The 14,218-nt window shown below is 33.4% G+C and overlaps 1 protein-coding gene across 1 annotated transcript in view; it reads right to left on the reverse strand.

The window, feature by feature from the left end:
- Positions 1 to 13,276, reverse strand: part of LOC133192206 (uncharacterized) — a 17,528-nt gene extending 4,252 nt beyond the window's left edge. Inside the window, exons 1-4 of the mRNA XM_061328176.1 lie at positions 13,217 to 13,276; positions 8,896 to 9,183; positions 2,013 to 2,147; positions 1,869 to 1,919 (exon numbers count right to left, since the gene is read on the reverse strand). Of these exons, the coding sequence (XP_061184160.1) occupies positions 1,869 to 1,919; positions 2,013 to 2,147; positions 8,896 to 9,183; positions 13,217 to 13,265 (523 nt within the window). The 5' untranslated portion in view covers positions 13,266 to 13,276. The remainder of the gene's footprint in view (positions 1 to 1,868; positions 1,920 to 2,012; positions 2,148 to 8,895; positions 9,184 to 13,216) is intronic.
- Positions 13,277 to 14,218: the final 942 nt, after the last annotated feature.

Genomic DNA, 14,218 nt, shown 5'->3' on the forward strand with positions numbered 1-14,218 from the left:
AGAATTAATGCATTCTCACCATATGATCAATAGAGCCCCGCCCCAACTCCAGAACCCCTGTCATAGGGAACATTCATTTCACAATTATGGAAAAGGCATTTTTGCTTATCATAATGCACTTAGTATGTCTACTAAATACCCGGTAGCAGAGAAGAATATTTTCAAAGAGTTAATGCGCTTAAAAAAATGATCAATAGAGGCCCTGACCAAGGGGCCACGAATTTCAAAAAAATTGGAACTAGCACTCTTGCTCTTCATAACCATGCACTTGGTTTGTATTGGAATACTCGGGGGCAGACGAGAAGATCTCCGAATAATTATTGTATGTTCACTATATGACCAATAGAGTCCCGCCTTAACACCAGAACCCCTGACCCAGGGGCTCCTTATTTCACGATTTCTGAAGAGGCACTCTTGTTCATCATATATATGCATTTAGTTTGTCTGCCAAGTATACAGCTGCAGGAGGGAAGAGAAGCTTTTTAAAGAATTTTAATGCATTTTCACTATATTATGTATATAGCGCCGACCTAAAACCGAAACCCCTGACCCTGAGGCCATGAATTTCACAATTTTATTAGAGGGCTCAATACTTATTCCAATAATAACAACTCTTTGACTGCTTAATGTCCAGGAGGGAAGTTATTTTATGATTGCATTATTTTTATGGTTTTTGGATCACCCCTCAGATCCCAGGGGGCAGGGACCATAAAATTCACAATTTCCTCCCTTCTCCCATAGATGCACAATGTCAAAATTGGTTGAAACTGGTTTAGCAGTTCTATAGAAGAAGCTGAAAATGTTCGAATGTTAACTGACGTCGAACGATGCACGACGACGGACGAAAATAGATAGCAATAGGTCACCTAAGTTGATCTAAAAGTGGCTAAATTTTGTTTGAATATTTAAATATATAATTAAATTCAAGTCAGTTAGGAACAAACATCATAACAAAGTGTGTATCAAATTGAGATTTTAAAAACTTTCAAACTTTGGGATAGAATTTCATAATTTGGGGAGATACTAGTAGATATCTTAAATACAACATTATTTTAACCACCCCCTCCCCCCCCCCCTTCCCCTCTAAGAATCAACAGTGTGTTGTTTTAATCAAATTGCTGATGATAAAAAAAGTTAATCGTTGTATGGATCCAAACAGGTATTTTCTCATTTGAACTTTGGATGTTGTGGTAGCGAAGATTTTACACTTTAAGAATGAGGGGTCATCAGTTCAAAATTTAACCGAAATATGAATCCATCTGCATGGGTGGTTTTATAAAATGCATTCATGTATATTCCAGCTTAACAATGCTTTGAGTATAGGTTGCACCGGATACCATTCATATTTTCTTCCTTCTTTTATATTTGCATTTACTGAAGACCTACATTTATTATGAAAGCAAACACTTTTAGCGTAGTACAGATAACCAGCACACTAAATATGTAATTTCCCCCTCATACCTTGGATAAGTAATAAATACCTACTTATTCAAGAGAAGAACAATTCTTAAGGAAGAAAAAAAAAAGAAAAACAAAATTATATAGGCCTTCGTCTGACTAGGATTATTTTATGGTATGTTAAAATGTCCTTTTTTCTACTTTTTTTTCTGGATGGGAGTAAAAACTTACAATATCAAAAAGTGTTCCAGGGTTTATTTTACCACCATATAGTGGAGCCAAAAAAATGGCGGATTCAGGAATCTTGAAAGGGGGCGATCAGTTTAGGTTCGGGGTAGGGGCTCACGGCCACACCAAAAATTGATTTATTAAATCTTATGTATATTTCGGACACAAAAGGGGGGCAGGGCCCCTGTCCCCCTCTAAATCCTCCAGTGCCAAAATCAACGTTTTTACAAACATATACTTACCCCTTTCCTGGGTCACTACACCCTCAACATGCGATTTTCTGTTTTTTGCGTCTGTAATATAAGAATAACGTTGCTCAAGCTATCAGATTTAAAGTACAATTCGATGGATTACATACTGAGTATTAGAAGAGATATTATTGTTACTTCGACGATTTCTGAATGTGGCCCTATGTCTTCTGAATTTTCTACATTTTCCCTTCACTTGAACTGTTTTAAGGCGACCAAAATTAGTTATCCAGACAGCACCATTGTCTGATCGGCAGATAGCCATTACAGAATCTGTAACAAAATTAAAGCACACATATTGTTTCATTAGATAAAAATTATTGTTACAGAGAGTGTTCATGTCATAAAACAACAAAAATGAAATGAGTGAAATATGTAAACTAAAATGTATTGCTCTTAAAAAAAAAATCTTGTTATGCATTTTAAGTATAAGTACATGTAGGCGTACATATTCCATTACTTTGGTTCACTCAGTCAATAAATATTATGGAACTTCGCTTATATAGTGGATATTTTCATGATTCTTTGATTAACAGAAGTTAACCACAATTTATAATGGTTTACATGTACATCTATATTTAATAGTAGATTGAAAATTTGGCAAGGTTATTAATGCATACGCCATCTCAACACGTATCCATTTTTGTGGAATAATTGACCGGTATCATGACATGTCAGCATCTGTAACGAATGATTTTTCATATTTCATCATTTTCTTTATTATTTTTCTTGCTTTAATTACTTATTTAACGCCATTGTTAAGAGTAATATTTGTTAATTATAGAAAATACAAAAACAGTTTTCTCATTTTTGTAACATTGGTGTGCCATATGATTGCAGATCTCACAAAAACAAATGAATATTAGTGTTACATATAGTTGGTCAGCTAAGTTTGCCAAACATAAACTGTAATAAAACTTCAGTAAATTTATCCTTTGTGGATACTCGTTAATGAAAATTTTACTGAACAATATGAATTAACTTTCATAATTTCATATATATGTATTTTAAAGTTTTGATTTTAAGCTCACCAATTGTGAAACTGTCTTTATCCGATACTGATCAGCAAAAAGTTTAAATTTATATTCAGAAATTTTAGCTAAAAGCTATTAATCAATATTTAAGGTCCAATACAAGAAATAACAACAGATATGAACTGTAATCACTTGTACCAATCCTCTCTCACAAATTAATCAGTACAATATACATGTAATTTATAGTCTACATTCGAAAAATATAGTATAAAATTGTTAAATGTCGTTATAAAGAAGAAGGTACCGTTTCAATACAAATTTTGCCCTGTATTTCTTTTAAAAGTGAAATTGTTGTGAGAAATTGAAACTCACGCTTTCTGAATTGTTCAAACTCAATGCAGTAAGACCATACAAATCGGGTTTGTTTGTTTTTTTTGACATGTCCTGCTAGATGCTAATTGTGACGTCTGGAACTTGTGCATTGCCCCGTATTTTTTAAAAGATTAAAGAAGATATCAATATTCAATGGAATTTTCTTTCATACAATTAGACCATAAATCTTCATATAAGATATCCGAAAATTGGTGGGCGACGGCTGCGGACACTATTTTCTTAAGGAAAGTAGCCCTTGGATGAGTCATATTGAGGATTTTTTTCCTGTTTAAAACTTAGAAACGTAATAAATTAACGACGTCATATTTCCAGAACGGTCCTCCTACCTCCTACCAAATTCATTGTGGTTCAGCACTTATATATATTCAATTTATATTTAAGTAAATTTTCAAAACTCTTTGAAAACATCAAATTTTTAGGGCATGATAAAGCTAACACTGCACCTTGTTCTTTGAAAACCTGTAATTTATATTTTTACTTAAACTTACAGATATGGTAGGTAGATTGAAAAAAAAAAGAGTTAAACTCAGTTTGACTCTTGAAAAGCAACAACTTATTATCAATTCATACACAATATAATTACTAGGGTTCTTGTAACTTCGAATAATGAATACGTCCATTGATTGTTTGAATTGTAAACAGGTTTAAAGATATGACAATTATTTTCAAAGTAAAACTTACAATTCCGTTACAAAATCAAGTTTGTGATAGACTACATTCTTCATACAAGTATGTAACTTCGCTCGTTAATCTACATTGTAATAGAATCGTAAACTTTTATCAACATCCGTAATCTTGTATACTGATCTTGAATATAGATTTAATTTACTAGGTTTTGCACTTGCAGATCCTAGTGTTTTATGTCATTTATTGTTTACTTAAGAAATAAAGTTCGCGTTTTCGTGAATGTTGCAGGATAATTATCTATGAGGTCGACAAATGGTGTTTTGAATTATAAAAGCCGAGGCGTCAGCCGATGCTTTTATATTTAAAACAACATTTCGAGACCGAGAAGGTTATCCTGCATCATTCAGGACAAGAACTTTATTTCTTTTCTAGTAACAGCTCTAAATTACGGCCGATTGTTTTCTCTGTAGAGAAAGAATTAGGTCACTTTGTCGCGAATAGACTGTTCGATTAAAACCAGAAAGTCAACTTGGTTGTGTACTTGTGTATCGATTGCAATGGAATGCATAATGTATGTTACGTTTTGAATCTATAAGTTTACAAATACAAGAAATAGACAGAGAGAAAAAGTGTTTTCATCAATTCAATGTATACATTCATTAGATTCACTTTAAATAATGATCAACGAAGATATTAACCCTTGGAAGAAATCTCAACCATTAACGAAAATTAGCAAAATTTTTAATTTGCGCCATTTTTTTTTTTTATCATATTGAATTTCACAACCTCAAAAGCCCATTTTACATGTTCTAAACGATCCCTAAAAAATACTATAGTAAACTGTAGTTAACTATAGTAACTATAGTTAACTATTGTATCAGAGCAAAAACTTTACTATATATTGAAAACTTTGGAACTTCGATTGTTTACTATAGTGAAAACTCTGGAACTTTGATTTATTAAAGTAAAAACTTTGAAACTTCCATTTACTAAAGTAAAAAAATTGAAACTTTCATTTACTACAGTAAAAAATTGGAAACTTTGAGTTAATATTGTGAAAATTTTGAATAACTACACCCTCGAAGAATTATGTTTTGGATTCCCATTCTTAACAATTTATAATATTTCATGGTCAAAAGTAATAGAAGATTCAAACAACTTTTTTTATAAACCCGACACCTCCCCTAAAAAGAATCAAAGTTCAAGAAATGAATTTTAATGTGAGGTTGTCTCTCTCGCCGAAAGACCGATAGATAAGCAACATTTACACTATTCAAATGTACTTAAATTTAATTTTGATGTAGTGTAAGCTTTTTTATGAAGAAAGACAAATATTATACTATAAATGAAATCTGAGTCATTTAGAACCAAAATACCTGCTCCCTCAACTTCAGTGAACATGTATTTTCTTTAATTTATAAATGTAAATATTGCAGTGAATTAACTAATTTGTAAATTTAAATTAAGATATACAACAACCCCCACCCTACCCCCCCCAAAAACGGCAAAATAAGCAATAAATTATTAAAATAGTTTAAAACTTGATATACTATAGTAAAAACTTTGAAATTTGATTTACTATAAAAAAAAATTTGATACTTGATTTATTATAGTGAAAAGGACAAAGTATGGTAACCGCCGAATCTGGCCCCTTATTTGATGTAAAAATCAGAACACAGATAAAATTGTGATAGTTTGTAGTTAAGAACTTAAAATGATGCTTTTTTTAAAACCAGCACTAATTTTGATTCAAAGCTTACATGGAGGCCACAGGAGGGTACAAAAGTAGGACGTTTTCCCAAATTTCCTCAATTCTGGTGAAATTTCGTCGAATTGAGATACTTTTCCCTTCGGGAAACATAGAGCACAAGCTTGCCTATCTGAGATTTTTATACATAAGATGCATCTGTAACTGTTGTATGAAATATATAAATTTAGTAGATAGGCAAGCTTGTGCTCTAAGTTTTCTGAAACAAAATGTGATGTATAATCGATGAAAATTTGCATAAAAATGAGGAATTTCGGAAATTGACATATTTTCTGACATTCCTGTGACCTCTGTGTAACCCATAACTTAGAACCTTTTGTGGCAGGAGTGACAACAGATTTTTATTGAGAAACTGTTGCATCGTTCTAAAAGACACCCAAAACCGGGCGCCAAAAAGGGGCCTTAGCCTACATGTGTCTTGTCCTTTGAAACTTTGATTTACTATAGTCAAAACTTTGATACTTTGATTTACTATATTGAAAACTTTGAAACTTGGATTTACTATAGTTAAATCTTTGAACTTTGATTTACTATAGTGAAAACTTTGAAACTTGGATTTACTATAGTAAAAACTTTGAAACTTTGATTTACTATTGCAAAAACTTTGAAACTTTGATTTACTATAGTTAACTAGTACTACAGTAAAATATAATTAACTATAGTTTACTATAGTATTTTTTGCTAGGGATCACTTTTTCTCTCAACAAGAAAAGAATTGTCACACATTTCTGCTGGGACACTTCTCATTGTAAGATTAATATTCAATACTTTCTTTTCTAGTACATTCAGCATCTGTTGTTAATCATTGTGAGCCTTGTCCTTTAAAAATACCACAGAAAAAAATCCAAAGGCTTGAGATCTGGTGAATAAAGAGGGCAAACTCTTTCCTTAAGGCGTTGTATTAAATTTGTCTGATGATGACTTCATGTCACATTGCAAGTTTCTATACACAGTGGAAATGCTGGTATTTTCAGTACCAGTTTCTGAATTTGTCTACTAGAGTCGCCACATCGCTTACAAAATCTTCGGTTCTTGAAATCCTTGGACTTTGTGTTTTGTCCGTCTCTTTTACTGCATATTGGCTCTGTCCTTTGAAACTTTGTGACTAGCCTTCTGATGAACATCCAAGTATGCTCCTTTTCCTTTGAAGTATTTTCTTTCATCAACCTCTAATTGAATTTTTTGGCGATTTATATTGCTAATTGCGTTCTACAATTTAGCCTTCCATGATCAGTTATATCCTTTTCAAAAAGATCGAGATCGTGAGATCAGCTTTTATATCACAATTACCATTATGTATTACCTTAACTTTTTCGCATGGAATAAAAATGACGGATTTGGCGTTGAAATGATATATGGTTTGAATCAAAAATATGATAGCTAAGAAAGATATTTAAATTTAAAATGTTACATTCCGGTATATCATGAAACTCCCTGCTGTATATATAGCTATTTCTTCATTATTTGATGGTACTTAGAAATAATATGCTGATATTTCTCCATAAAATTTATATGATACTTTGATATGACGTGCTGGTACATCTTCTTTATGTGACTACTCTGACATTCATTGTGTGTATACTTTGACATTATATGACAAGAAAGTATATATATAGGGTGTAGATTCTTCATTTAAGAACTGAATTTTATTTTAGAGAATTCATGAGGACATGAACTACTACGCTTCATGACAAATACCTGTTAGCGCCTCGTGATAAATATGCTGGCGTAAATCATAATTAAATCTGTAAACTATAATTGATATTCGTAAACTATAGTTTATACTTGCATGTGAACCATATTTTTCTAATCATAAAATTGCCTTTATCAGGTAAACATGTTTTGCACCTGCAAATTACTTTTCACTGCTGGGTATACATGTATTTTACAATTGTCAAATATAGATTTAGATGTAAATTATGGTTTAGAAATGATAAACAAGAGACCAAGGGCATTAGAGGTCACCTCAGTACAATGCAACCATGAATTTAACAATTTCGGTAGAAGGCTCAATGCTTATTACATCAAACCAACATTTTAACTGCTTAATGTAAAGGGGTACTGAAGAAGAATTTTAAATATTGCATTAATTTTCATGGTTTTAGCCCCATTCCTCAGGCCCAAGGGGGGGGGGGGGCATGAAATCAACAATTTTAAATACCATTTGCAAACATTGGTTAAAATTGGTTCAATGGTTCCAGAGAAGAAGCTGAAAATATTCAAATGTTAACGCATGATGAACGACACACGACGACAGACAAAAAACAGATAGCATTAGGTCACCTGAGTGACTCAGGTGACCTAGAAATATAGATTAACGTTGATCGTTATCTATAGTTTACACTTCGTGCGTTAATTTTACAATTGACTAACCTAGTTTTTCAACTGTCAAAACTAACTTATGCACTTAAGTTTGAATTTAAAAAAAAAAAATGAAATTTGAATATATCAATGTGATAAATCAGAAAGTATATGGCTAAAAAGGAGAATCGTTCTGTAAATATGACGTCATTAATTTGTTACATTTCTAAGTTTAAAAATGGAAAAGTCTAAAAATGACTTATTTCAGTGGTTATTTTCCTAAAGCAAATACAGTCCACAACCGTCGCCCACTCCAGTTCCCGAACATATTGTTTAAAAATCTTTGAAAAATCACATTTTAAAAAAAATTGGGGCAATACATTTCGTCTATATTGTCAAAGAAATTTTTACTGAAAATTTACGTCTTCTGCAACTTTTTAAGAAAAAACTGGAAAATGCACATTGTCAAGTTCATGACATTACAATAACCATTTCAGAGATCAAATGAGGAGAACAATTTTTAATTTCTCACAATAATTTTATATTTCAGAAAAGTACAAGGTCAGATCTGTAAGGAAACCGTATCTTCTTCTTTAGATTTTTTTTTATGAATCTACATATATTGGGGAATATTGAACTCCTCAGTTAATATTAATTTTTTTCTGGTGAATATAAAACCATATTCACCACGAGAAGAGATCAAAATTGTATAATATTGACCTCACAAACAGCAATAATTGAGTAATGCTGTTGTAGTATAACGAATGAAGAACTCTCTGGAGATGGAAATAACGGAGATATTTACTACGTCTTACTTTTGAAAAAGTTCCGTATGACCTGATATTTAGGAAATAAGGAAGTAATACTATACTTCTTTTTAAACTGAATCTCTAAATGATAATGAACAACTACGCCGGGTGTACCGGAACTTATAAAATAAGGAAGGAGCACCACCCACCTTCTGGGATGCATTGAAGATTAGATAGCTGAATTGCGGAGGCTTTACAGTCGCCTGTTCTGATCTTGGTGTCTATCCTACATTTTCGCTTCCACCGGCACATTCTCTGGGCCTTCAAGCTTCTCCTCCAACATTTACTGCCCTTTGAGATGGTATTTGAGGTATTGGAATCAAGTCTGAACTTCACATTTGAGAACACATGACCGGAAGGGCATTTGAGTGTAATGAAGCTTCGTCTACCTGAGATGCTTCTTGAAATAAGAGCTCCATCTCCATTTCTTTTCGACCCTAGGTTGAAAAATATATAAAGTATTGTACAAGGGTAATTCAATGTTAAAAGAATATTCTGATGTCTTATGTATGATATCCGGATAGGGCCATGTACATAGCTCACTATCGCACCATCGAGCATCGACGATGAAGCCATGGTACGATAGCGGAATGAGCATAATGCGATAGCGCGACAATGCGCTGACGATGGTGCGATGGAATGGAGCGATAGTGAACATCGCTTTATCGTCATCGTACCATCGCCATCGTGCCATCGCTATCGCACCATCACGCTATCGCTTCATCGTGCCATTGCACCATCGTCATCGCATTGTCATGCCATCGCATCATTGTTATCGCGTCATCGCACTGTCAACCCAAACCTCGATGGTGCGATGATGCTAAGTAAACTACATGGCTATATCCGGATTCCATAGAGGTGGGATCAAGTGCCGTGAAGGATGAAGCATCCCCCGTTGACTGGTCACACCTGCCATGCAGCCTTTTTCTTGATCGAGTAAACTCAGCAGTGTGACTATAATGGCTTAACAATTTGTATTAAAAACTAGAGGAACTGTGAGCACTGCGCTCACACGATGATACCCCCGCCTCCCATATGTTTATAATGCCAAAGTCCATGTTTTGCTATGGGAGATCCGAAATAAGTGTCCGATCAGAGAGTAAAATAGGAGGTGCACAATGGCATAATGTAACAAAGATTCTTTGAAAGTATCATTAAATTTATTCAGTGGTATAGGGGGAGTTGCGGATAAGAGATGGGTACCCCCTAAATATTATGGAAAGAATGGTAGTGTTCTATATTGTGATATTGGAAACCCGAAATATGTATCCAATCAAAAAGTAAAATAGGAGTTACACAATGGCACTATGTAACAAAGATTCTGTGAAAGTATCATTAAGTTTTATTCAGTGGTATAGGAAGAGTTGCGGATAAGAGATGGATACCCCCAAAGCGTAACAGAGAAACGGACGGACGTACAGACGGACACCCCCATCACTATACACCCACCCACCCATCCGACCAACCCACCCACCCCCTCCGCTTTTCAAGCGGGGGGTATAATAACGTCAGTCAACATTCGACCTAACGATAGATTGTACATGTATTTGGTTAATCTGTCGACCTTAGAATTGATTGTTGATACCCTTATATCATCATCAACTTATATTTACTAGACTGCCTCGGTTTAGTTCGGAAGCCCATAGGAGATCAATAAAAATATTTTGAATTCGATATACCGAATTGTCAAATTCTTTTAAACAAATATTTATTTTGTTTAAAAAATTTCTGAATTTGTTTTAACGAATTTAATCTGATATAAAAAATTTTTGACTTAGTTTTAACAGATTCTAATTTTTATATTGAATTAAATTAAAATTTGCGCATTCCAGAATTCATAATTCCAAATTGTTCAAATTTGTTTTTCATGAATTTAATAAACTTGTTATAACATATTTCTATCCAATGGTGAGAATAAATTATTCATATTCGACATCACAAATTGTCCAATTCGTTCAAATTTAATTTTTCATATCGAATTGTCGAAATCGTTAACGTTCGAACAAATCTAGCAATTTTATGATGAATTTAATCGATAATAATACACTGCATTCTTCTAATTTGCTTTAACAAATTTAATGAATTTGCTTTAACAAATTCAATGAATTTGTTAACACAAATAACATTCATAAGGCATTTATAAAATTGAAATTTTTAATCGTTGTACCCTCCGCTTGATGGGGGTCTCCGTCCGTCCGTTATGCTTTGGGGTACCCAACTCTTATCCGCAACTCCTCATATACCACTGAATGAAATTTAATAAGACTTTCACAGAATCTTTATTACATAGCGCCATTGTGCACCTCCTATTTTACTTTTTGGTCACACATATTTCGGGTTTCCCATAGCAAAACATAGACACTGCCATTCTTTCTATAATATTGAGGTAGTCATCTCTTATCCGCAACTCCTCGTATACCACTAAATGAAATTTAATGAGACTTTCACAGATTCTTTATTACATAGTGCCGTTTTGCACCTTTTATTTTACTTTTTGATTTAATTGACACTCATTTCGGGTTTCCCATAGCAAAACATGGACTTTGCTATTATTATTATATGGGAGGTGGGGGTATCATTTTGTGAGCTCAATGCTCACAGTACCTCTAGTTTAATTTGTTTTCATGGTCTGCAATCTGAGACTGGATAGAAATTTGTTATAAGGTACTTTATGAATCCATAATAACGAATTTAATGATTAGAATTTATGAACTGTGAAATTCATTACATATTTTAGAATGAATTCTACAAAATTGTTATTACGAATTAAATTCGTTATAACGAATTCAAAACTTTTGTTCCAACGATTCAAATTCATTCAAACGAATTTGGAAATTCACTTTCATCGAATTCAAAAATATTTTTGAAAGGTCCTAAATGGGCTTTCATGGAACACTCGGGAGATAAAAACTCCACACGCAGGTGATAAAAATAAAGATTTATTACTACATAAGGGAAATTGAAGATAGAAAATTGAAGTCATTATGTTTATCATTAAGTTTAGTCGTTAGTTTGCCATCGATGTATTTCTGCAGCAAACCTTCCAAACATAAAACAGATATGTCAGACTTCGTGGTGACTTTAATTTATTTTTAGTTCATTGGGATACAACGAATCAATAAAATAAAAATTAAGATCGATGATAAAACGCCGTCGATATATCTAAAAGTCAAATTGAAGGCAAAGAGACCCCCTCCCCTCATGCAGAAGCCTTTGAGCAAATTCTGCTTCATAAGAATTCAAAAAACAGAAAAGCACTCCAACAGACCGCTGGAAGATCCGATCTTCAAAGATCACATATATAAATATTGTCAATGAGGGACCTCGCAATATATTTCATCCATTCAGGTTTTTACAAAATAATACATTTCTCTATACAACTGTTTTTTTAAATGTACTGTTTTTAAAAACATGAATGTTGAGACATGGAAACTCCGAATGAACTTATAAATCTTTGCAACTTCTACGAAACATTTCCAAAGCGCATACAAAATTTAAAAAAAAAAAGTACAATGTAGCTGCCTAAACACTCCCTATTAAGTCGTAACGAAATGCACCTGAAGCTACATACAGATTGTCGACATGGGTTGCTTTCTCCTCCTAGGCACCTGATCCCATATGAAGTATGCCCTGTTTATTTTTTAGAGGGTAATTAATTGATCAGTGGTCGTTATCTTCACCTTTTTTCTTTAACTTTACTAAAATTTCTCAAGTTCTTCATCCAAACTATAGACGAATATAAGAAACGCCCAAAATAAATCAACCTGCAACAAAATGAGAACTAGATGTATCATGGTACAAATGCCCTCGCTGACGTTCAAGTTTTAAATATTTGGAAGCCCAAGGTTGTGAAAATAACAATGGCCATTGTTATTTCATTGACCTTTCACGCTTTAAACGTGTTACGATAAAGGGACAAAACTCTAACCAGCGTTTCACGTGTTCGACTTCGTATTAATTTTAATCAACTGGTGAAAATTCGCTGTATTAACCCCATGTTGGGGGCTTTAGTGAAATAACAGTCTCAAGATCTCAGGTCGTTCGGGACCGCTGCAAAGTAAATTATGATGTTTCATTTATAACATGACGCTTTAGACGGGGAATTCATACTACCCAAGAAGGTGTCACAATCAATTGAAGGTTTTTGCATACTGATACAGTTGTTCTGTAGCTCTGGTATGTATATGTCCGAATTTATTTCCCAAAGAGGCTCAGTTCTTCAAAGAAATGTAAGGGCAATAACCCCGGTGAAAATAGGTCAGTGGTCTTGAAACTAACTCAGATATACAAGTCAGCTTATTTATCTATAAGCACACCAAAACAAAATTCCGTAAAACTAACTACGACGGAATGATAGAATTACGGACGGAAATGGATAACGCTATATAGCCCCCTGACCATTTCATCCCGCGGAGGCGTAAGAAAATTACATGGTTATAAGGTTAAAAGGTGAACCTCAAAAAAACTTACCGTGAACGCCCACGATGAGACAAATCACGGATAAACAGGAGACCTTCATTGAGGAAGCTGTGAACAGATCGGCAGTGCTGATCAACATTTTAAGACGGCTTTCTTTATACGCTAAAACTCTTCCGGTAAGGAAAGGACACAAATGGATTTTCCTACCCGCGATACAAGGAAATGTGCGGTCAACAACAAATATATAAAAACATTGAAGAATTAATGTTTTATCATGTGTTTTTAATAATTATTTTACCAAGAAAAATGATAAAAATCTTATTATCTTCTTAAACTAAAACACACACACACACAAAAACTGCATTTCCAAAAAGAAATACCGTACATGACCTTAAGTATGACGGTATGATTTACTTTCAAATAAGAAACTTGAAACTTCTGGAATTCCTCGGATGGACTTTCTGTTTTACATCAATAAATCTCTTGTCATAGTACCAATTCACATTACCATGATTACAGAAGGAAATTGAGTTTGCATACATGGAGAAATATTTACATTTCCAAATATTTTTTTCTTAAGATTCTTTGCAAATTAGAAAAAGTTCGTGTTCTCATGAACTACCATGGGTTGAGTAAGAATATTTCCATTGTGGTGTGATTGAAGTCAAACTTTTTTTCTTCAAAAAATGATCGTTGAATGACAAAAATATGTGGCAAGTCATCAGAAAAATAATGTAAATATAAGATATTTAATTTTTGAGATTTCATGAGGTACATGAACTACAACGCTTCATGAAATATGCCGCCGTGAAGCGTCGGAGTTCATGTCCTCATGAATTCTCAAAAATTAAATTCATCTCTTAAAAATCTGGGTTTGAACAATTCAACATCAAGGTTCTCTGTCATTTGAAATTTTACTGTGTTGCAGACTTTAAGTGAAGCACTAATATTCGCGATCAAATTCCCAACTGAACCCTTATTCATTTTTAATTACAAAAGCATATACACACACAACTTTTTTTTGAATCACTAATTCGATGCTTATATATGCTG

Source organism: Saccostrea echinata, unplaced genomic scaffold, assembly GCF_033153115.1.
Source record: "Saccostrea echinata isolate AGI-Se365-2 ecotype Australia unplaced genomic scaffold, CSIRO_AGI_Sech_v1 ptg000025l, whole genome shotgun sequence".
NCBI lineage: Eukaryota > Metazoa > Mollusca > Bivalvia > Ostreida > Ostreidae > Saccostrea > Saccostrea echinata.